General features: G+C 42.7%; 1 protein-coding gene across 1 annotated transcript in view; it reads left to right on the plus strand.

Annotated features, from left to right (window-relative positions):
- The window catches only part of PHEX (phosphate regulating endopeptidase X-linked), a 100,487-nt gene that overhangs the window by 48,878 nt on the left and 27,320 nt on the right, over positions 1-24,289 (plus strand). The window contains exons 13-15 of the mRNA XM_069784848.1: positions 14,086-14,163; positions 15,762-15,865; positions 23,130-23,188. Of these exons, the coding sequence (XP_069640949.1) occupies positions 14,086-14,163; positions 15,762-15,865; positions 23,130-23,188 (241 nt within the window). The remainder of the gene's footprint in view (positions 1-14,085; positions 14,164-15,761; positions 15,866-23,129; positions 23,189-24,289) is intronic.

Consider the following 24,289-nt stretch of genomic DNA (forward strand, 5'->3'; position numbering starts at 1 on the left):
CCCTGCAGAAAGGAATTTGGGGGGGCTGGCCGACAGCAGGCTCAGTACATCAGCTGTGTGCCCTGGCAGCCCGGAGGGCAAATCCCATCCTGGGGGGCATCAAACACAGCACGGCCAGCCAGTGTGTGCAGTTCTGGGCCCCACCGTTTCAGAAGGACGTGAAGGTCCCTGGACGTGTCCAGAAGAAGGCGACAGAGATGGTGACAGGGCTGGAAGGCATGTCCTCTGAGGAGCAGCTGGGGACTTTGGGCTTGTCTAGGTTGGCGAGAAGGAGGCTGAGAGAAGGACTTGACCTCGTGGCTCTCTGCAGCTTCCTGAGGAGGGATGTGGAGACGGAGGTGCTGAGCTCTTCTCCCTGGGATCCAGTGATAGGATGCGAGGGAATGGTTCAAAGCTGCGCCAGGGGAGGTTCAGACTGGACATGAGGAAGCATTTCTTTACTGAGAGGGTGGTCAAACACTGGAACAGGCTTCCTGGGGAGGTGGTCGATGCCCCAAGCCTGTCAGTGATTAAGAGACATTTGGACAAAGCCCTTAATAACGTGCTTTAACTTTTGGTCAGCCCTAAATTGGTCAGGCAGTTGGACTGGATGATCATTGTAGGTCCCTTCCAACTCATATATTCTATTCTATTCTTGTTATCAATTAAGTAAAGAAAAGAAGTTTTTAGTTAAGTAAAGAGTGTCTTGGTCTTTATGTTTTCATCAGTAGCTGTCACATTGTCCCTTATAGCAATGCAGAGTAGAGCTCCTGCCTGAAGTTCTATGGCAGAATCATATGCTACATGGAAATGACTGTGATTCATATATTTTGCTTTTCCTCTGTATTTTTAATCTTATTGTGTTCTTGAATTCTTTGAAGGCTCTGGAAGAAAAGGAACCTGGTAGTTTTTGTTTACTGGGCCTGCTCCCATGTGATCCATTCAATTTGTCCTTAGCCTTTTCTTTAACCTCAGGCATATTTGGGTCATTAACAAAATTTTTAATCATTTCCTGAAAGAAGAATAAGGTTGATGTGGCATCTGGATGTCTGGACTGTGAGCGTGGAAAGCCTTCCTAGAAAAAACATCTTAGACTATTCTTCTGTTCCTTCTGGTGATTGTATCTTTAAATGACAAGACTGTAGTGCAAATAACTTGGCAGGCTTTAAAGAGAATTAACTGCAAATCCTCTCCGTGATTCGGGTGCTCACTGTTTTGCATGTTTTCTGCTGCCCCTTTTCTGAGCGATGCCCACCTTTCTTGTGCACTTGGCTGAAGCCAAACTTGTATACCTTGCTGTCAGCCCGATGCTTTGCAATCAAAGGGGCCATCGACCTCTGAAGGACTTACAAAAGGCCCTCTGGTAGAATCAATACTTGAATTTTGCTTTAGGCAGCCTGTCAGCTTCATCTAATCACTGAAATGTTTCTCCGTCTGTGACTCTCTTTGTGTCCGTTTTGTTTTAAGTCACTCAGAGGGGACACGACTAATTTGATGAGCCCAAACCGTATTAAAAGGATCAAATCAACTAGTCCATGTGACACAGGGAGCAATGGTCTTGCAGCCTTGATTTCTGAGAATCACCCTTTTAGCCCTTGTATACTTTGGAGTTGCGGTTTGACTTTCCCTCTGTAACAAAACAACATAACGAGATAACATCTAATAATTTCCTTCTATCCTCCCTCCATTCCTCTCTTTCTGTGATCGAAACATGGATTTAAACCAGACCATCGGAGAGCCAGTGTTGCAAAGAAAGCTTTTAACGAGGGTTCGGTGAGTCGCTCTGTCTCCACCCGCAGTTCTCGCCTAGCTCTCTGGATGGAGCTCATGCTGCTTCCAAAGGAGCTCCGAATCCCAGAGAAGGATTCAGCTCTGTGCGGTGATGCTCTCTGTTTTCTGCCCTGTCCTTCCTCCTCTGCTTTATGCAAGCCTTGCTTTATTGCTCTATTTTGACTATCATCTGAAATTTGCTTAAACTATGCCTGTTAACCTCCCGAATTTTCAATGGAGGTTTCTGATTAAAAAAAAAAAAAGCAAGCAAAAAAAAAAGGCAAAACGTTCCTCTTCTTCCCTTTTAGCCTCTCCCTTTTGTAAGGGCCATTAAATTTTGCCCTCATTTGAATAACAGAGAAATTAGTCAAATGGCTGCAGCTCCAGGGGTGTGTCTGGCAACGGTCTTCACGTACGTGGTCTGCGAGTTACAGAAGCTGTGCCAAAAAATCCCTCGTCGGCTGCCCGGGCACCTGGTGAGCTCCGGGCCCCCTTGCAGCCTCTGAGAAGGATGGCAGATGAGGAGAGGGGGGAGAGAGGAGAGCCTTTTGTTTCCCTCACAACGAAGGTGCAGATTGCAGCCCGCTACGGCAGCCAAATGGTGTGGACGGCTGTGTTTTGGAACGGTGGGCCACAGGGGAAGGGGAGAACCCGCCACTGAAACTCCGTTGGCGTGACTTGTGTGATCGGGGCTCTCATTTTTAAAATGGTAATTTGTTGCTGCTGCTCTTCAAAGGATAATTCAGTGGAAGATCATCGCCGAGATGTAAAATTATTCCCCTTCCTGGGCAGGAGCCATTATTTTATTAATCACTATTTTTCCTTCCAGAAATTCCCTTTGTGCTTGGGTTTAACTGGAGGTTTGAAAAAGAGACTTTTACACGAAAGCCTGTTCTCTGAAAGTTTGCAAATCTCCTGTAAAATAGCCTGCGTTGTAGGAAGTTATTTTTTTGCTTTGCAATACTGTTTTTAAAGCATGGATGATAAGCCAAAAAAAGCTTGGTTTTCCTCTAATAAGATTTTTCTGTAACATTATTAACCTCTTTAGGTCATGGAGCACAAATCCCAAGGTCACTGTGCAATCATTTTTTGCCTACTGAACTTGCCTGCTGCTTGGCTTTATTTCTCTCTAAGGAAGTCGTATACGCAACATTTGTTTTCTTTGCAGCTCCCTGAGTCTGAAGGCTGAGGCGAGATGACTGCAGGCAAGATATAAGGACAGTGCCTAGCTATAGGTGTCTCTCTCAGGCAGTGTTAGGTACCTTCGTTTAGCCTACAGGGTTTGTTCCGCTGCTTCAGAGAGCTGCAGCAAACCTCCCTCGATAACGCAGTGGAACTTAGGCCAATAGCCCTTAGGAAATCAAGAGCCATCTGTACAAGCCCCGATTTAACAAATTATAGGTACTTTAGATGAGGTAGGTGTCCATGGGTTATCCCACTGAAGCCATTCGCTCCTCAGCTGGAACTTACTGGCTGTACCCAGCTCTCCAGTCCATTAGCTGAGCCCCTGCCGCCTTTCCCGGTTCTCCGTGGTCCCTCTCTCCTCCCATTTGGGTGATTTCACTACGAACATGACAGCCACACTGCTCAGACCAGAGGTCCAATGTCTGGCTCGGACAGTGGCCAAACAGTAGCAGATGTTTAGAGACGAGCATAAGGACAGGGCAAGCATAAAGGGACGCGTTCCCGCTATCCTCTCCTGGCCTCTGACAGCCTGCAGCTCAGTCCCTTCCAGAGCCAGAAGCGGTGTCTTTGCGTTTATTCCTATTTTTCTGCTGTGAGTTTGTCTAATGACTTTTTGAACTCACGACAATTTTTATCATCGGCAACTTCGCGAGGCAGTGAGTTCCACTGCCTCCCTGTGCTCTGTGTGAGAAGGCATCTCCTTTTGCTTGTCTGGAAAATGTCACTTCTCCCCCTGCATTATTGTAGTGGGGAAACCACCGAATCACCCTTGCCTGTTCTTTTCTTCTGCCCACTCTTCTTCTGTATAACCCTGGCACAGCAATACACCAGGGAGTATGGAGCCTCCTGAGTTCGTTCACATAGACGGTCCAGGGTGTGCACTAGGCAGAGTTCTGAAAAATAACTTTTTATTAAGGTCTGAGGCATACCCAGACAAAAAGGCCAGACGCCACAGCTTCAGGAGCTGAAATTAATCTTGCTTAATGCCATGCTAATTTTGCACAAAGATGACAAATCATCCAATCTTGAGAGTGGTCACTGGGCGCTCTGCAAAAAGAAAAAATGCCTTTTGTGCCTCGTGGGGTCTGTGGACCCATCCTATGTAAAATAATGCAAAAATATGACAGAGGAACCAGCCGTGAGTCTCAGGACCTCCTGTACCTCAAGTGGGCTTTTTCTGGAATGAAGGCCAGCACAAGGCTGGCAGAACAACACTTGGTAAAAGAGGGGGATGGAGTTTCAAAACCAAAGGTCCCCAGACACCTTTTACAGGTTCTTTTAAGATGACTTGGTATCTTTGTTTTGAGGATCTCGGAGAACTTCACAAAGTGTTAAGACTGCTTCAGAGCACTAACAGAAGCTGCCATCCTCCCTTCAGAAGAACTAGGAAAAGAGGAAGGAATTTCCAAAGGCTGTAATTGCCTTTAGGCACTTCATTCCTGTTCAAAAGCCAATGGCGTGACTGCAGACTTCCAAATGTACTGGTTCTACTAGAAAGTTTGCTTCAGATCTTCTTGAAACAACCTTGTTGTTTCTAAACTGGAAAGCGTACTTCTGCTTAGTGCCAATTGAACCTTGGCCACACTTTTCCTTTGTGGAAGTGAACTTTCTGAAATGAGGGTGGTCTCTGGATGCAAAAATTTAAGGTCTGGCCTGTATTGCAGCAGTTGCATTGCAAGGAGCAATGAGCAAGTCTCCTGATAAAGTTGAAACGTGGGTTGGACTTCAGAAGAGTCAAGTTTTAACTCTTTCCCAACATGTCTACAGTTCCCGCGGGCATTAAATATATCACCAGGAGCTTATCTTTGCGGTGTAACTCATCTTTATCCTACCGTGTGTGTGGACATGTGAAGAGAACTTGGTAGGAAGCACCAAGTGAAGTAGATGCTGCGCAGCTCCGAAATGATGTAGGGGATTTGAAAAGTCTGCTCTACTTACCTAGTTTGGAATTTGGTCCAGACATTGAGGCTACCACTCCCGCACCATCCCTGATATAGCTGTTTGGAAAATGCTAATGTTTAGAGTAATGTTTTTCACCTGGAAGGCAGAGAAAATGCAAGGTACTCTCCTTCTAGTGTAGAAGTGTTCCACGCTTTCTTCTGAATAAAAATAGGTCTTCACTTTCCATCAGGTAAAAAAAAAAAAAAAAAAAGTGTTGTTAAAGTCAAATGTTTATTTCTCATCACAAACTTTAATTTTTGAACTCAAAGAGTAATCTCTCTCACATCCTGAATTTAATTTAACCTTCTTAGGAGGACCGGGCTTTCCTGTTCGGTAACCACAGGAGACGTTCTTCTCCATTGGCCAGAGTTGAAACTAATAGCCATGGCATGTTTGCTTATCTCTTATCTCTGGGTTAGATCGCTGCTGTCAGCTTCTCCCTTGTTATCTGGCTGCTGCTACTGCTCACTCAGTTGTGCAGGGATGTCAGTTCCATTAATAACCTGAGCACCGTGCAAACAGATAGTGGAAAACAGGTGAAGGGAGAGGAAATTGTATTTAACCCTGATCTCACAGCTGTCATTTTTCAGGCTCCACCATGAATCCATAAGGCCAGAATGGGTGCGTGACATCAAAACATTTGTGACAAATGTCATGCTTCAAATGGAAAGAGGGAGACAGATGGATGGACACACCTGCAGATGCTCAGGGCCCAGGGTCAATCTGAAGCTTTTGTGGCAGAAATGCAGCATCAAAGCGTTGGTATGCTAAAAGACAGATTAATTCTTCCAAAGGGCAGAAAGTCCTCCACCACCCCTGGAAGCCTCGGACAGTTTCAGCTTTAACTTTCTTTATCTTTGCTGTTTTACCAAGTAAAACTGCCTTCTGTAGAAGGCACGGTTACAAAGACGTTGTGGTCCCCCAGCTCAACAGTAACAGATATTGCGGTACGGGACACCCACTCCCTGCGTGGGCATCCTCAGGCATCTACTTGCTCAGGTATTGTACTAGTCATGGAGGCCCAAAGCAAAGCTGTGAAATATTTAAATGGCTTCAGCTACTGGTATTGCTGGAGTTTGCTTTTAGAGGAGCTTTGCCACAAGGAGGTCGTCAGACTCGGGAATTTGCTAATTTGGTAGCCTTTCGGAAGGCAGGACGCTATGCCTAAGGGTAAAGGCTTCCTCAGCTGCCCTCGTTCGTGAGGGAGCTGTGAGGTCTCTTGCGCTCAGTTTTCTGGGTAAGTGGTGAATTCCATCAATGTGAAAATAAATATGTACATAAAATGTATTTTAAAATGAAAATATGTAAATATTTGGAAGAGAGGGGGATTTGGTCTTGAGCAGAGAATAGAGTGTTTCGTGCATATGGTTTTTCTATATTCTGCAGCCTATGTTTTTGTCTGTGTATGCATCTGCTTTCCTCCCATATATTATGGGACAACTGACGGTGACATGCTTACTGGTACACCGCTGGTCGGGGTCCCTGTTCAAGCAAAAGGAATTTCTCCCCAGAGAAGTCCTGAGCTGAGCGATGCTTGTGTTCAGGTCCTCAGTCCCATTTCAGTTTTAGAGTAGTGCAAGAAGAAGTCTCTGCCATGTCTGGTCTCCGCTGTATCTTGACTGGGTCTGGTGCTCACTTGTGGCTAGAAATGAAAAGAGAATTTTCACATCCTATTCATTAAAAAAAAAAAAAAAGTTGCTCTGCAACCTTTGCTGAAGCAAAGATAACCTTGAAAATGTTAAATGAATATAAACTGATGCAAGCAGAGGCTAAGGTCAGAAGTTGTCCCTCTCTGGAACAGGTTATTCAGAGTTTTGCATAAAACTGCCGAAAGAAATGCTGTGGTAACTCAGATCCCATACCGCTGTGATGGGGAGGGAGCTTCCTTGCCCCCTCCCGGTCCCTGGGGCTGCCCAGCTCCCAGTGGTCGATGCCCGAGATCTCTTCGGCACACTGGGCTTTTTGGGTCCTTGGGGGCTTTTATTTTGTCAGCGCAGTGGTTTTGTTAAACCTGCTGTTTTCCCAGAGCTAAACCAAAAACAGCAGAAAAGATTTTGCAGCAAGGTGGGTGTGTTTCTAGCAAGAGGTGGCATGGCACTGTAAGCGCGGGTTGACTGATGAGGAGCTCCGGCGGTGAGCAGCGAAATGAGTCCAGGAAGGGGTTTCTACAAAAATGCAATGTAATAATTTCTGCAGCTCACTAACGTGCCAAAGCCCGGTCAAAGCTGTTTTTCTCTTTGTGTCATTGCAAATCCTTAGGATTCTACGCAAAATTTGTTTGGTCAGGGCACCTAATGTAATTTCAGAAAGACAGATAAACAGAATTTTGAGTTGGGGGGTGTGTGTTTGGGGTTTTGGGGGTTTGTTTTTTGTTTTAAGAGACAGTTGTATTGGAAAACATAGAGCATAGCCTGAAAATAAAGGCATGAGGACGTACAGTCTTCTACAGTGCTAAGGATGTGTCCAGGCTTAACTCAGGTGCATGAGTTATTAGAGCCCTGGCAAAGGCAGTTTAGCAGCATATACCATGGGGCACATACATACCGGCATGATCCTAATGACGGTCTGTGCCTTCAGACCACAATACTTGCTTCTGGCTTCTCTTTTGCCAGGTACTCAGTTGTGCTGGTCTGCTATATAAGTGCATTTATGTATCGTATAATCAGAGAGGAAGATATTTGCTGTGTGCCACAAAGAAATGTATTTAATTTACAGAGCTGTGGTTCTGTTCGTGAAAGACAGCATTTATGTCTGTCATATATAATATTCTATGTATAAAATAATGCAATCGTGGTAGTTGTCACACAGAGGCTACAAATGGAAAATGGAATTAAAATAAAATGCACAAAGGCATTCTTTTTCTTAGCAAAATTAAAGCAAAGCTGGCAGCAGAATGAGTTTGGAACCAAGCTGGTAGGAGAAAATATGAGTAGGTCTATTAATTATACTGCTGCATTAAACTAAGGAGTTAGGCTTGTGAAAATATCACAGTGAATTTGTATTTTTATAGAAGTAAAACTCTTTCATGTTTTCTGTGATTTAGTTCTGTTCTATTGCTAAAAAAATAAATAAATTTAATGCAGGATTAGTTAAAACCAAAAATTTAATTCCAGTGAAATTATCATCACAGTGCTTGAACCAATGACTGAGTCTTTGTCTTCCAGAGAGCCAGAAGCAAAAGGGATTTGGGACAGGAAAGAGTGCACTCTGATGTATTATTGTTGTTTTTTCTGACTCTTCTGTGCATGGCAATCCTACTAAACTTTTAGGTGCTTGCAGCTTTATGATTAGTAATAATGATATTGTCTTGCTAGATGGTGGATATTAAGACTGAATGTATAATACCAACCAACAGTTTGCTTAGAAAATTTTGTGTCCCTTTTCCCCTCCGTTTCCTAGGATGGTAATGTATGGCGTGGTATTTCTAAGTGTACTAGGTAATATTTTCTCATCAGGACGTTTTCTTTGAGTGAGGTTTCAAAAGACGATTCAGAGGAAGAGGTCAACCGATGTAACACCTAACCCCTTCGCTGTTCCTTCTCCACTTTGCCACGTTATGTGTTCCAGCACTTGTCTTGTGCTCATTCCAGCGCTTGCTGGGTCCCTCTGTGTAGCGAGTGGTTCAGCTCACTGATCTGGCGGAAAATTAGGCAGGGAAAAACTTGGATAGATTTCTGCTATGTTAGTGAGCAAAGCAGTGTCCCAGAAAAATGTGGCAAGGAGCTGAGGCCGCCTTTGGAGGCTGCGGGTACGGGCAAAAATTTTATGTGTACTTGATGGGTGTGATTATTCACGTAAGTAACTTTTTCTTTTTTTTTTTTAACCCCCCTGTCCTCAAGCTATTACAAGAATGGAACAATAGCTGTATTTTCCATTTCATAATCAATTAATTTAGAACATTAAAAACAATTCTTGAAATATGGAGCGGAGGGTTATGGTGCAGTGTGAGGTGGTGGTATGTGAGTTGTTATTAAATGAAACACTAGCTCCGAAAATCTTGAAAAGTCTACACAGTTTGTATTGTTGTGATATGCAAGTATAAGAGGAAAGTTAAAGCCAAAGTTTAAAAATAAATAGTTTGATGATTAGCTACATTCTGGAATGTGGATTACAGCCAGTTCACTGCAGATCAAGTACTCTGAAAAATTATCATTTCAGGCCAAGTGATTGTGTTTGAGTTGCCACTTTGCTTTTGATTGCAGATGATGATGTGCAAATCCCGGACATTTCATGTGACCCCTGCACAGTAAATAATATACATCATTAAGGTGGGCCCAGTCCCTCTCCCACTCAAATCAGGGGGTTGCTTCCTGCTGATACCTGTAGGATTGGGCTTTAGCCCTGTGATGGAACTTTTCTGTGTTTTACCAAGATCCATCATTCTATTTTCCTAGTTTTTCTGTAAGTAAAACCTGGATAGATGCAGTGATATTTATGCAGCAGTTTTACCAGATGGCTCCTGAATCATCTGTTTTCAATGAAAGATGAAAAGACCAGACACGTACATAAAAGCTGAATTAATCTTTTTAATTAAATGGAACATTACTTTGCCGTGAATGATTTTAGCTTTCAGAATGTATTTCATGCTAATTTTTCAGTGAACTGTAATTGTATTAATTTTTTATATTTTTAGAAGCTTGAAAAAGATCTCCACAAAGTTGTTGTGAGTCAAGTTGATATACAGATCTGTGTCAGTCTCATAAAACTTTGTCAAGGGTGAGATATGTGTTTTGTTTTGGTTTTTTTACAGTAAGTACAATATGTCGGTACTTGGTGTTGCTAGCAGGCCTACGAAATATCCAAAGCGTACTCTGATGGGCAAAAAAGGCTCTCAGAAGGTTCATGTGCCAAGTTTGGTTGTCAAGTGAGAATTTGACTAGACTGGAAACTGGGATGCTTTGTAGCATTGAAACGTGTGTGCACGTTCCCACGTTGGCAAGTTGTTAAGTCAAGAGTGAAAGGTCGTTTATTATTTTGTCTCTGTAGTAAACTAACTTACAACGCTCTCATCATGACAGAAAGAGACACCAATGATAAAATCCCGACTGTGTTGAAGTCAGTGGGGAAACTTCCATGCGTAACTGGTGGCGGCGGGAGTAGTCCCAGCCCGGGTCCTCTGCCTCAGAGCCTGCTGGGATAGAAAACAGTTATCACGATTTACTCTAAAGCCTGCTGCTTCTCTGCGTCACCCCCTACGAGAGCCTCTTGTTTTCAGTGGCAGGAGAGGGAGCCTGCGGTGATGACTTTTCTTAATTTACCGAACAGCCTAAGGTAGGCTGAGTACATAACGATAGCTGGGGGAAATACCCCGTTGCCCCTTTTCTTCCTGTGTGCGTGGTTATTTAATATGCAAATTAGAGAAAGGAATTAGATGAGCTTTTAAACCATAAGAAGTTGTGCATGGTGCGTTTACCGCGGATTCATGTGCAATTACCACATGGCTGGTTCCTGTACATTTGTCACATTTAATTTGCTTTCTCCGTATGTGTGTGCATGCCTCCTGGAAGGCTGGTCTCTTAAACATACTTTTAATCTTATCAAGGGGAAAATACTGACTTCATTATCAAAGAGCAAACCAGTCACAGAAGAGTTTTCCACTTTCCTGTGCTGTATGAATAAGGAGTCTTCAAACTGCTGTTAAATATTACTCAAGTGAACAGAAAAGAAAGCCGAGGAAGCAAGAGAATTCCAAAACGGAAATTCAGAAACCTGCTTTCTAACTTGCCTGTTGTGTAAATAAGCTGGGCTGTGTGCTGGGCTCAGCTGGACAGGCTTGGACCTGCTGCAGAGCCCCTGGGAGGAATCCCAGCTGGAGGGACTCCCAGGGACTTGCGAGGGCTTCTGATGTCCGCTCACGGGTTTTGCTTTGGCTGTAGGAAACCGAGCCACGTGTCCTTCACTGGCGGCATCAGGGAACTTATAGACACCATTAGAACCAGTTTGAGACACATCCCTTTTCTGGGAGAACCTGTATAGCGAGGCGTGGATTGCATGTGGCAACCTTGTACCTGTTTGCTCTCCATCAGCTCTTGCTCTAGATGTTCTCAAAAAGGCTCCTAAAGGATGTTGTTCATTGGTCATTTTAGCTAGTCTAGAAGCTTTGTAATGGGGTTTAAACATGTACTTACATTTCCTAATAGCAAAGTAACTTGGTGGTGTAGTAACAATGTGTGTGCTTTTCTGAATTTTTGTTATCCTATGTGACTGGTGGAACATTTAAGAAGGCATCAGAATTACAGTGCTAGTAAGGTCTACCTTTGAGTTTAGTCATTACAGAGTAGTATATAGTTGTCTGTCTTATTTGCTCAGTCTTCTTTGCTCATGCGGCAGGGCCATGACAAGAGTTTAAGTGTCACTAAAATAAAAAATTAATGTTAAATATTAATCATATGATTATTTATGATATTATATGATTATCTATGATATTTGGTAGCCTATGTTAAACCTGCTATCAAGGAGCCTGGAGGAATCATCCTCACCCTTAGAGATGTTCAGTTAAGGAGTGGGGTCTAATAGGGCCAAACCCTGGCAGTTCCAAGCCGCTGCTCTCAGTGGGCTCCTCTGGAAGAAGAGACTGAGGTGGATGTGGCAGATATTCCACAAAGACCCCAGAATGTCCATGCGGTGAAGTGGAGATGGACATACCGTGGTCACAACCAGACAACTAGCGCCATGGGTTTGAGGGCAGGGCCCATCTCTGCTTCTTTCAGCAAAGTGCTGCTAGATCTAGGCTGGCTTCATAGTTCTCTGCGTTTACAGCCAATGAGGCGTGAATTTGGTTGCTTTTATTTGGAAGACAGTCTAGAAATTAAGAGTGTTTTTAAAGGATATAATATAGCTCAAACCCAAAAATGTTCTTTTATGTGCCAAAACAAGATCAACAATTTTTGATCAACGTTGTACTGGCTAAATCATTAGTGAAATGATGTTGTACTGACACAGTTAATCCTTACTTTTTCTTTAAAAGCCACTTGATTTTTTGCAGGTTGCACTATAAATTGTTCTTAAAGGGTTTACTCTTCATCATATAAGTTAGTTTTTAAATTAAATCTCTTTAATCAAAATGCTCAGGGGCTCAGTTAAGTAGATCCAACACAGAGGCTATTGTAAGTGATTCAGATGGGTACTCTGGAACACGTGCAGAACATTTGAGAATCACTGAACTTGTTTAAGCAGCTGACATAGTAGAAACTAAAACTGGTGAGTTTTGCTCTTTGCTTTCTTTAGACTAGTTTCAACTAGGATTAAAACACTGGGAATGGAAAAGAAAATTTTCCAGTTCCTTGCAAAGTTCAGTTAGCTGGACCTGACAACACCACCAGGAAAAAACATAGATGCTCTTGATTATATACAAACTTGCAGATGAATTGTGCTCCCCCCCACCGCTTTTTGTCCCCCTCCAGGCATTTAAAATATCTTGAAAGGCTGCTCTACCTTCTGGAAAACTGAGAAGAAATTCTGCTGAGAGTTAATTTGGCTCATTTCATATTTCCTCTTCAGCATTTGTCTTCCATTGATTTTTTTTTTTTTTTTTTTATCACTAGGTATATTTGCATGACAATAGGATCTTTCTTGCTTAAGAGATCATCTGCTCCTGCTGCTAATTTCCTACCTGAAGTTGTAATCTTCTGTTTGTGACATCTTAATTATCTCAAACACAATTAAGTGTGATGTCACAAATGGAGGATTATGACTTTAGGTTGGAAATGAGATTGAGAAATGGAAGGAATTTGAAGAAGCAAAGAGGCCTTTCTTCTTGAAAAGTGGAAGAGCAGACAAAATAATTTTGGTTAAATGGAGGCAGTCCTCCATCAGCTTCCTTCTTACAGTCGTGGAACAGATGTTTCTAATTCTTACTGTTATAGGAGGCCCTGTTGTATTGAGACACTGTGGAGGGGGAGAAGGGGGCCAGGATTTCATTGGGGAGGAGGTGGAATCTTCCCTTGAACAGTCACCCGCTGCAGCAAGAGGGAAATCGAGGTCAGTGGACCCCAGAGAGGTCCCGGCTCTGCTCGCAGAGAGCAGAATGCAGGGTTGGTATGGCTGCAGTTGGTTTCAAGGCCAATCCATTTATTGCACTTCATATCTTGCAATATTCATTTGAGTTTAGACATCCGAGTTTGAAGACCAAATTTCCAGAAAAGCGTTTTTTGAGGGGTGGAGGGAATTCCAAAGGCTTAAGGAGAAATTATGTTCAGCATTCTGAAAATATACAAAGTGAAAGCTTTGTGCTACCCTAGTCCACTATGGCTTTAATTTATTCTATGGACTTGTCATATTTCACTTCTTGGTATGCCACTTATCCATTTGTATCCTTCTGCTTTTCTTCTGGAAACGTGTTGTTTCCACGGAGATGCTGGATGGCCTGCTTGTGTTTTTATGAGGACATTATTAAGGCTGTTTATATACTTAGAGCATGATTTACCAAATGGGAATACTCATCTACAGCTACTATCACTTCACACAAGAGTGTTTACACAGATTGTGCATAAACACTGGGACCAAGTCATGAATGAAAGAGGGAAAACCCCAAAGTTAACAAAAAGTGAAGCATCTTATTTTAACACCTTTACTGACATTAGGGAGAGGGCAAAGATTGCAAAGTAGAGGGGTGAAAGTGGAGAACGGAACAAAGATTAGCCCTGCGGTTTTAGGAAAGTACAGTGTCCTTCAGAAAAGTGTGCACCCATCCTTAGGTATAAATGGAAGTGACCCTCAGTGGAGGCACACCAGTCAGTCTGCACTTGCTGGGACCCAGATTCTTCCATATCCATGTGTCAAATCCATTGTAATAGTTGGATGTGTACCAGCTACTGTGCTATTGCGAAACGGGCCGTTTTCTGGGGTCTTTTGGAAAACACTGTAAAACCAGGCATTTGACCATCTGATTAACACAAAAAAAAGGTAGGAGAAATCAGCTGTTAAGATTTTGCACTCAAACACATTGCTGTAAGTCTGCAAAAGCTCTGCAGGCAACAACAGACCCACTGTGATAATCTGACAACAGAAAGTGGACCCTCACGTCGTGATGCGAAGCTCATTTGCGGCACCGAGTTTACCTTGTAGGCAAGTTGGTTTGAAGTTAAATCAGGATGCCTTCAGAGAGGCATAATGGCAAAAAGTGGAAATAAAATGGGCGGGGGGGGGAAGCCACACACTGAGAAATGGTTATATCTGCCAACGCTTTTTTCTTTTTTTCTTTTTTCAAAGGCAAAAGCAGTTATGGCAAAAGTGGGTTACCCTCAGTTTGTAATGAATGACACATATATTAATGAAGACATCAAAACAGTAAGTGTCAGACTTGCAGCTTTCTTCTTTTACATATTGCAGCCATTCTTTGCTCTGTTTCGCTGCTGTCTAAAATCAAAGCTCCTCTTTTGTTTGGCACGCATCTGGAGTTCTGCTTGCCTGGTTATTTTTAGATGTTGAATTAAGTATGCTAGCTCTCATGTCTAAATTGTCAATGCCGGTGTGGCTAAGCGAGATGACCATGAGGCCTGCTGGGAGTAAAATATTCCTGGGTGCCAAGAACCTTCCTGCTATTAAGGATTTTAAAGGTTAAACATACACTGTCATTGCATTTAGTTATAAAAATGAAACAAAACAAAAGCATTTCTCCTCAAGGTAATGGTCTTCAAAAATACGAATGCGTTTTTCCTCAGAATATCACAATTTATGATGCCCTATATAGGCTCTCCTCATCTCTCCAGGCTATGAATTTTATTTATGATTGTTGCTTATAATCATGTATAACCAATGTATAGGCCTACTGTGCCGGCTGCTGGACAAGGATACTGGGGGGGGACGCCTTCCTGACCCAGTATCTGTTCAGCCTAACTAAGGCAGGAAGGCAGATGATGAAGAATAATAGATTTTACCATTTTCCAAAGGGTGGCATGCATGTGATGAATTGTATTACTGAAAGTCACAGCACAGGCAAAGTACAACCACAAATTCAATCCTGAACCGGTAAAATACAAGAGTGATAGTCATCTTTGCCAGGGAACATGAACAAACACTAAACATATGCTTAATTTCTTGGGAAAACTTTGAAGAACCAACTCTGCCGGCCTAGTCCTTGTTCCTGGAACGAGTAGGACGCGATGGTGCTGTGAAGGCAGTGTAATGAAATGGAGGATGTAACCAACTTTATCACTCAGCATATGGAATTATTTGTCCAGATAAGTTGCAATGTCTAGAGAAAAATGTTTGCTAATCACAGTTGCAAAACCGTAGTTTACGTCTGAAGTGCAACTCCCTCACAAGTCTTAGGATTGCTTGAAACTGGCGACAGGGATATCATCTGGAGTTATAAAACATTAACTTTTTTTTGCATGGTTAGTTGCTGTTAGATTTGGAGGCTTATGGAAGCGTGGAGCCCTATGTCTGTAAACATTTAATGTGAGAAACAGTAAGAAAGCAGCAGCAGAACCCTTGTAGGGCACATAGCATGAAGTATTTGTAATAAAATGCAAAACAAACTGAAAAGGGAGGGCTTTGTTATGTTTTTGAAAGTGGTTTTGAAATGCACTTCTAAAAATAAAAGTAGACCTATTTCCTTCTGGAAAAGAGGCTGTCTTAATCACAGCCATAGGAACGTGCAGTCTGCAATTCTTCCCTGGGTACTTCAGATTTCCTCAGCTCCTCTCTGTGCAGGGAAGAGCTTTTCCCACGTTCCAGTCCCTTGCGTAGATCTGTCCAGCCACTGTTTTTTAACTAAGCTCACAAAATACTTGTTCTTCCTACCAAGTGTGAAAATTTTACTTGCTTTGATAATGGCTAAGAAATTAGGTGGTTATCTTGTTAAAATAAAAGTTCTGATTGTTTTATGTCATCTTCTGTTTCCTTGGACATGCTTTAAAAATATCTGTGCTTTGTCCGTACAGCTGAAGTTTACAGAAAGTGACTATTTTGGGAACGTGTTGCAAACTCGCAAATACACAGCCCAGTCTGATTTCTACTGGCTTAGAAAAGAAGTTCCAAAAACAGAGTGAGTAGACCAAAGGGAAACACGCACAATGTTCTAAGAATATTTTAATTTCTATTATTTACTTTATACAATTTATGTTTTAATAGAATTATATACACAGCTATGTATTATGATACAAAAAGCCTATGGGCAAACCCCCCATTTATTCAGAAACTCCTGCGGATATTTTTTTTGTAAGTGCTAGGTATCCCTGTTCTAATGCACAGTAGTCATATGCTTGCAGCTTAAACTTAGTTTAATGAAAAAAGGGGTAATTGAATCGCAATTAAAAATGGATTATGTCTCTTGGTCACAGTTAGAATTTGGAATGGTACGGCAGGGATTTATGAAATAATTTTTCTAAGAATGGAACCATTAGTAAGAGATAATGTTATTATTAGTAATAGCAATCAGCATTGTTAGTTACCTGCCGTTGATAGCAATGATATGGAATAAAACATAATTTAATTTACATAGATTATTTTTATTAATTTGTAAACACGAGAGTGCAGATTGTGTCACATACTGTCATAAAATACATGAGAGAATCAGTCTCTTTTCTTACTGGTGGGTAATCAAATCCTTAAAATGCAAATTAAAACCTAAACAGAACTTAATTAGCCTAATCATGCTACTTAAAAATGACTCCTTCTTCGCAGTGACTTTGAAATCAGTGCTGCTGCTTGGCTCCTGTGATGGTATTTCCTTAGGGCTCCAGAAATTCCTACTCAAGCGGCACCGTACCTTGTTTCGGGGGTAGCTCTGTGCTGCCCGTGGGGCAGGTAGAGGCTGTCGGCAGGACAAGCACAGGCTCTTCCTCACTGGAGTGTTGTGATTTGGCCCCATATTTTCGAGGGGTTGTTTATAGCTTAATTTTAATTGTGAATTTTACCTTCCTGTCCCACCTTTCTCTGACATTGCGATGGTTAATCTCAGGGGATGTTTTTACGGGCTTTCCCGCAGCCCTGGCTGCCAGGGCTAGATCGCGACAGCGTGTTCTCTTCAGACCAACAGCTTCCATGCGAGCAGGGAAATAACGCTTGCCTCTCCATAGCAATGGTGATTAGCAGCCTCCTCCTCATCTCCAGCATCGGGGCAGCACTAACGCAGAGCACGTAGGTTCTTGGCACGACGGGAAAATCGCCCCTGTAAGGAAATTAATCGGCAGGTAATACTGTCTGTACACTTCAAGGGCTGTGGCCTGAGAACTGTCGCATGGGCATGCTTAAAAAAATGAAGTTTTTACCCAATTGCCCACTACAAGGTGGAACACTTTCTCATGCTTGCCTTTACCACCTTATTTCAAGGAGCAGTTAACAGCAGCCCCCTCATCACCTTTGTCTTGCTTTTCTTGTCATCCCGTGAGGCACACCCTGGCCCGGAGGATCCCGGTTTGATTTTGGGTCTCTCACCTTTGCCAGCACAGCGATATGCTCTGCCTTCTGCGGGGCTGGGGGTAATCCCCCCGGATTACCACTGGGAGATTATTCTGCCTTTGCACCTGCTTGGTGATGGAGAAGGGCTCTGAAAGCAGTGTCACGCTGTCCGCTTTTGCTGTGTCTGCTGAGGGGTACCAAGGCACAGAGAGTCATTGCCACCTCCAGTAATTTTTTTTTTTATTTTACAAATTAATAATTTATTTACAATAAATTTAATTTATTGTAAATAACCATTAACGCCCACCCACCAGTCTGAGGCATGTCAAATCTGGCCTTAAAAAATATCTGCGCTTGCCACATTTTAACTATTGGACTCTACTGCTTTCTGATGCTTTTACTTCTCTTTTTTCTTTCTTTTCTTTTTCTGTTTTTGTTTCTTTAAGCTTTTATATTTCATAGAAGTCCACAGATCTTTGGTCTACACTGAAGCTTGGCACTGTGTTAGTAGAGAATTACTCTTGGGGTTTTGTTTCTGTTTGCTTCATTTCTTCTTTTCCCTAGTTCGGTAGCTTTTAGCATAGCATTTATATTTAGAGATAGACATTATAAGATGGTCCAAGTTGTGGACTGAAAAAGATAAATAAGAAAATGAGTGTTTAAGGAGATAGGTTACTAGCTCGTAAAATTACCTCCAAAAGGTAAAATGCTATATTCATTTAGCAGACAGTGCAGATTTTTCAGCAATATTATTTCAAACTGGACTCACTTTCCTCAGCGTAGTTAACTGAACAGAAAATCAAAATAATGGCTTACTCAAAGCACCAGGGAAACACCAGCAGGGCACAGACAGAGGAGCTGGAAGTTTGACAAAGGAGTTTGATAAAGCAAGGGGGAACATGGATATCGAAGGGGAAATAAGTTATTTGGGAAATTCAACAGTTTTGAAGTCTAAAAAGAGGAAAAAAGTCCCCCAAAGCAGGAGTAGTTATCAAGATCTTTGTCCTCTCTTCTGGTCCCTCCCTCTGTAGCAGTTATCTGCCTTACGGGAAAAAGGAGCACGGAGCGAGTCAGGCATTGCTCAGGGCATGGATGGGGAGAGGTACCCGGCCCAGCTGGTGCCAAGACGAGGGGATGTACCCAACTGGTACCCAGAGGATGTGACAAGGCGTTGGGGTGTCTTCACCCCAACTTGCTGTCCTCAGCACCCGCTTTGGATGCCAGCTGCAATCCTAACAGCTGGCTGGGGAGATGGCTGTCGTCTTCACAGCTGGCTCTATCGACCGAGAAGAAGTGCTCGGGTGTCAGGAGGGAGACGTACGCGAGGGATTTGTGGCAGGAGCTGAGGAGCGTGGTGCACGAAACGGCGCGGGTGGGATCGAGGGGGCTGGATGGAGAAGGTGGGGCTGGGAGGGTGAGCGTGGGAGGAAGGGGACCAGGCGTGAAGACAATTATAATAACCCAGGTGAGAGATGACTAGGGCAGAGGGAGGCGAAAGGCAGCGTGTGGGGAAGTGATAGCCATGTGGAAGGGAGAGATAAAGGAGAATCAGGGTTTTAGTGGCGTTTGCTTATTCATCCACAGAGTCATATACATTCATACATACAAATATGCATACATATGTGTATGTACACATAAACACACGCCCGCAACTTTTTAACAGTGATTGAATCTATCCTTCTTAACCCTGATATCACACTTGCAAGTAGCAAGGCACCAGAGGACTTCTTGGGCGTACCACTTCATTATTATTAATCTTTCTCCTTCGAAATCAGGAGACCTCCTCTAAGATTTTTAGACCTGGGCAAATCTCTCTTCACTTTTCGCTCAACTCTCAGTGCTGGAGATGCAGGCGTCTAGTATCCCTATAAGAGGATGCAGAGGAGATGTACTACGAGAAGATTCCCGGGTCTCCTCCAGGACCTATTACAGTTTCTTGACCACACACTGTTGTTCATAAGCCCTGGCTTTTGGTTTGCCGCAAGGGAGGGCAGCTCTGAGAGGTTGGATGCCATTAAGGACAGTGTAAAAACTCCTTCTGCAAACAGGGAAAAGCAGCTGTGAAAGACACCGGGCAGGCTGTGGTTTGTTGGAGAGACGCTGCTGGAGAGCTCAGAAATCCTGTGGGTGGACCTGTCCTGGAGAGGAGAGGCTGGGAAGGAGCCTCCTGGAGCCTTCTCCTGGTCTTTGAAACTCGTTTTAAGCAGCGATGTGGCACTGGGGGCTGGGCACAGCCTTACCGTCCCAATTTCTTGCCCAGCCCCAGGGGACACAGATGGCAGCCTGACCTGGGAGGCTAATCCTCTGTTTTCTACACGAGAAAATGTATAAAACGGACTAACAATGAGAATAGGAAATACTCTTTGGAAAGTCACCTTGAAGATTGCCTCCTCTTAGAAGTTTTTCTTTATAGTCCTTTCTTGGGAAGAGATTTTCCAGATTCCAGCTTCATTAGCAGGTTTGTACAGCCTTTCACTTCTAACCAGCTTAAGTGCGTTTTACATTCACAAGTTCATTTTCTTATATGTTTTTTTTTTTAAGTTCTTACTTGCAATGTTGAACACCAAATTCTGCTCCACCTGAGTGATTTCTTCTAACTCAAAAAGTTGAGAGAACAAATTGCAAATTCAGTTTGTGCTTTACAGAGAATTAAATTAATTCATAAGTTTTCCCTGTATTGCGAATGTTCCAGTCGCCCCTCTTCATGACTGGCAATGCAGCACACTATACTCTTAACTCAGAAAGGAAGATATCATGGAGAAAACTGTAGCCTAAAGAAACACAGACCTAAGAGAGTGTCTGCCCCACTTGCCATCTCAGTGCAGGTTTCAGATTTTATTTCTACAAGGGACATCTCAAACATACAAGTGTCAAGTCTGCAGCATTGGGTTTTGGCTGCTGCAGGGGTTGGTAGGTAATGTTACAGGACATCATTCAAAGCCGTCCCTTTTCCACATGCTAATAGCAAATGGAAACAGTGTAAACAATTCTGGATTTTTTTTTTATTTATTTAGTTTGTAATTAGTAAGAGCTTAGAGTTTGTTATGCCTGTCTTTTTTTTTTTTTTTTTCTATCCTTCTGCTAACAGATCAAATGCACTGAAATTCTAACCAGACCTAGAGCAAATGCCCAGGCAACCTGACTTCAAACAGGAATGACACCTATTTCAAATTTTGCTTTGCCTTAAAATTTATCAGCAACAGCTATTTATTACAGACCTTCATATAGTAATTTGATGTGTTATTAGTTAAGGTCTGTCACTGAAGGTTCAGTCATTTCCAGGAGCTTACTGAAAGAGGATGACATATGAGAGGTGAAGTTCTGCTAGTCTGAATGGAAGCAGTCTCGGTTATTTCTGCTCTTTTGAGGAAAATGCTTCCTAAATCTTTCTGCGAGTGGCTCAGAACGGTACAACAAAATGCTGGAGTGTAAATATGCTCCTTGCCGAGTGTCTGAACATCAAGTATGAAATTCGGCAGTATACTCTGATTGTCACTAGAGAACTCTTGTTCTTCCTGACTCCTCGGTACAGCTGCTAAGTCTCCTCTTCCTAGCTGCTTAAAAACGTAACAAACGCCATATGGGGTCATTCTTGAGGGCTCATTATGAAAGAGCGACTTGGAAGTAGCTCAGTTCAGTTTTACAGGGAGGAAATCGAGGCTGCTCTCCGTCTTTGGCTCAGCCTGAGCTCAGGAAACGGGACGGGCGCTGTTATTGCGGTGGGAGGTGGTGAGGGAAGAAGCCGCCTCCGGATGGGGATGTTGTGATGAGCCTTAGCAGCTGGTCTATGAGCTACGAGTCTAGGAGCTCACGGGTACAAAAGCACGGCCTTTGGCTGCGGCAGCGGAGAGGACGGGGAGAAGCGCAAAGCACATTAGTCTGTTCTGAAGTAGCTGTTATCTGTCTCAGGCCCTTGATCCTGTGACTAGAAATGAGAGGCCCTGTAAGACACTCTCTCTAAGAAGGATTTGCGAGAAGGGAGGATTTGTTGTCCTGGAAGCCTTTTTCATGCTTAAAAGTTGCTGTTTGGGAGAACAGAAAGGCTGCTGTAAGTAGAACAAGCCAACAGGGTGAGGTGGAAGTCACAACGCTGTGTGTCTTTGTTCAAACTTACAGTAACATCGAAATTAAAGTCTTGAGTGTTTCGGATGGGTCCCTTTCAGGTGGGTCGTCTCCTTGTCAAAAAAGGGACAGAGTCCTCCAGAGCTACTGCTAAGCCTGGAGAGCAAGTGGCTGGCTTGCATCCTTCAAAACAGTTTGACTGATTGCTGCTGTGAACAAACATGACATTGAAATGTAGTTAATTAAGCCCCCTAATTTTTTCTTTATCCCCTCACTGTAAGCACTCTTTCTCCTATTTTCCATTATCTCACTACATTACCTTTAAAATTTAATTTCTTTATTATAGAGGAAACAGAAAACACCAGAAAGCAACCTCCCCCTGCTCCTCCCCTTCAGAATCTCCCAGTAAACAAACCCGGCAGAGTTATCTATGGCAATTAGAGCCCATAGTGCAATGGATGGCGAAGATATTTACATGACATCACCCTGTGCTTTCCTTGGTTAGTTTTTCTAATTGCTGCATTGTAGAATAAGCTGCTCAGCTTTGAAGATGAGAGAAGCAGATAAATTTATTGATAAAAGACAGAACGCTGCCATTCGAAAACTCTCCCCTTTGTTGCATGGTTTATGTGAGGACATCAGTCGCCAGAAAAACAGTCAGGATCTGCAGATAACTCATTCATTTGATGGTGCTATTTTAAAGCACAGATAGTGTATGCGAACGTCACTGACACGCATCACACATTTTCCATGTTCTGATAGATCTTCCTTTGTCTTACTCTTTGTTTTGCAGCTCCCGTCTCTCCTCTTTGAAAGAAATTTTCCAAAGCAATTGCATTGCGTTCATTTGGCTTTACAAAATTTCTGAGTGATGCATTGCTAAAGACATCAGGATGTTCCTGTTTGGACATTTACTAGAGTTGCTTCTAATTTATTATGAATTAAATACTAATTTTCATCATCTTTATTACTTTTCTTTTATCTCTGTTCTTCCTTATAAAATCATAAAGTGAAAACTTGGACTTGCTGAACTCAGAGTTTCATCAGAGGGGATTTGGATCTTGCTGAAGCCAGTGGAGATTTTCCACGCACATGGGTGAAACCACTGCCAATATAGATGAGCTTAGGCTAAGGAGATTCATAAATCCTATTTGCTATTCAAATCTAGGTTTCCCTCCAGTATGTATGAGAAATCTAACTATGAGAAGAAATACTAATATTCCTTTTTAAATTTGTTTTGCCTTGCAAGAGGTCTGTTTGTTTATGAGCACACTGATGGCCACGTTCATTGTGTAGGCTACAGAATGTGAAGCTGTTTATTTTGAATTTAGGTTCCCAGAAAGCACCTGCCCATGTTGCTGGCATCATCCTAGTTGTTCAAGTAGTCGTTCAGCAGAGCATCTGAAGCCACTTCACTCGTTTCAAAATGCTCTCCTCTCATTTCAAGAGGGATTTTCTCCACACGTGGTTGAAAGACACCTAAGAGAGTTTTCACAGCTATGTCAGTGCTGCAGCCTCTGTGGGGTGAACTTCACTTTGTCAGCACAACAGACCTCACGAGCACAACGGTCACTTAGAAATAAAAGAGATGAGCTAACAGAAACCTTAACAATCGCTCCTGCTGAACATTCGTTGACTGTATGCACTTAAAATAAAGCTGTTAAACAACAGATTTCAGTGTTCTGGAAAGCGTAGGCAGCATGTGTTGAAATGGAGAAATATTTAATGTATCCTAGGTCTTTAACATTTGTGCTTCCTTCCACTGCGTTCACTTTTTGTCTTTGCTCATTCTATTCATAAAGATGTGTAAGCGTACTGACAGCCGCTCTCTTTTGCTCTTACTACAGGTGGTTTACAAGCCCAACTACTGTAAATGCTTTTTATAGCGCATCTACCAACCAGATCAGTGAGTATCTGACTTCTGAGCCTCCTTATAAAGTGCCTGTTTGGGAAATGTATGTATCGAGCTTCAGATAATATCTGTACAGTTTGTGCGTTTGTGGCTGAAAATCAAAAGCTCAAACCTGGTAATCCAGCCGTGAGATGTCTTAAGTGAGAGGACAGTTCTGGAAAACCAAGGGCTCCCACAAATTTGGATTACTGGTGCTTAATGAGTTACCCTGTGTCAGCTGAGTTGCAGTGACTGCTTGTGTGTGTACTCTGCCTTTGCAAATGTCAGCTAAACCACTTTTATTAAAGCTTTATGTTTCTGTCTCCTGTTTTCTGTAGCAAAACCCTGTGTACACATACCTCCATAAATATACAGTAACTCTTTAAGTGGTAGCAACTCAGTCCTCTAGCATTTATAAATATTTAGCAATGAATGTGACTAGAGTAGACTGTGATACAGACCAGAAAACCTAAGAAGTGGTGTCCAGCGGATTTGTTCAATACCTTCAAGGACAAGGAGTGGTACCTGTAGTTAACTTAAAATTCTTACCTGTATAGTTTGATGAACTACCTGTCTTATGCTAATTTTAGTTACTGGTTGTTTTTAGAGAGCATAAATCCTGGTTTGGAAGCATGTGAAGTTAAAGAGCTGAGTCTTTCTAAAGATGTGTATAGAATTGGATGTTCATTTCCATTTGCTTTAATGGGACTTTGCGTAGAAAATTTCTCACTGGCTTTAAAAATCCATACCAGCGTTTCTGCATACAACAGTGTGATCTTTACCCTAACACGTCTCTTTGCTCTTATTAGCTTCGCAAGTTAAATCAGCCTTCTTTTTCTGTGCCCTCAGGGTCTGGAAGGTGGCTGCCATAACCTCTGTGGTCTCAGTCCTCAAGGCCAGGCGTGTCAAAAATCCCCGAGTGACTCCCCCTTTTTCTCCTGAATCTCTTTTGGTCACAGAGAGAAGCAGGTTTTGAAAGGCACAAAATGAATATATCACACCAAAGAGGTTACAGCAGAGGACTGGCAGTCTGGGTCTGCTGGTATCTGTTCTACCGATTTCTGTAAACAGTTTTTGCCTTCAAACCACTCAAATTCTTTTCTATTTAAGTGAGCT

This window comes from Haliaeetus albicilla, chromosome 6 (assembly GCF_947461875.1).
Source record: "Haliaeetus albicilla chromosome 6, bHalAlb1.1, whole genome shotgun sequence".
Lineage (NCBI taxonomy): Eukaryota > Metazoa > Chordata > Aves > Accipitriformes > Accipitridae > Haliaeetus > Haliaeetus albicilla.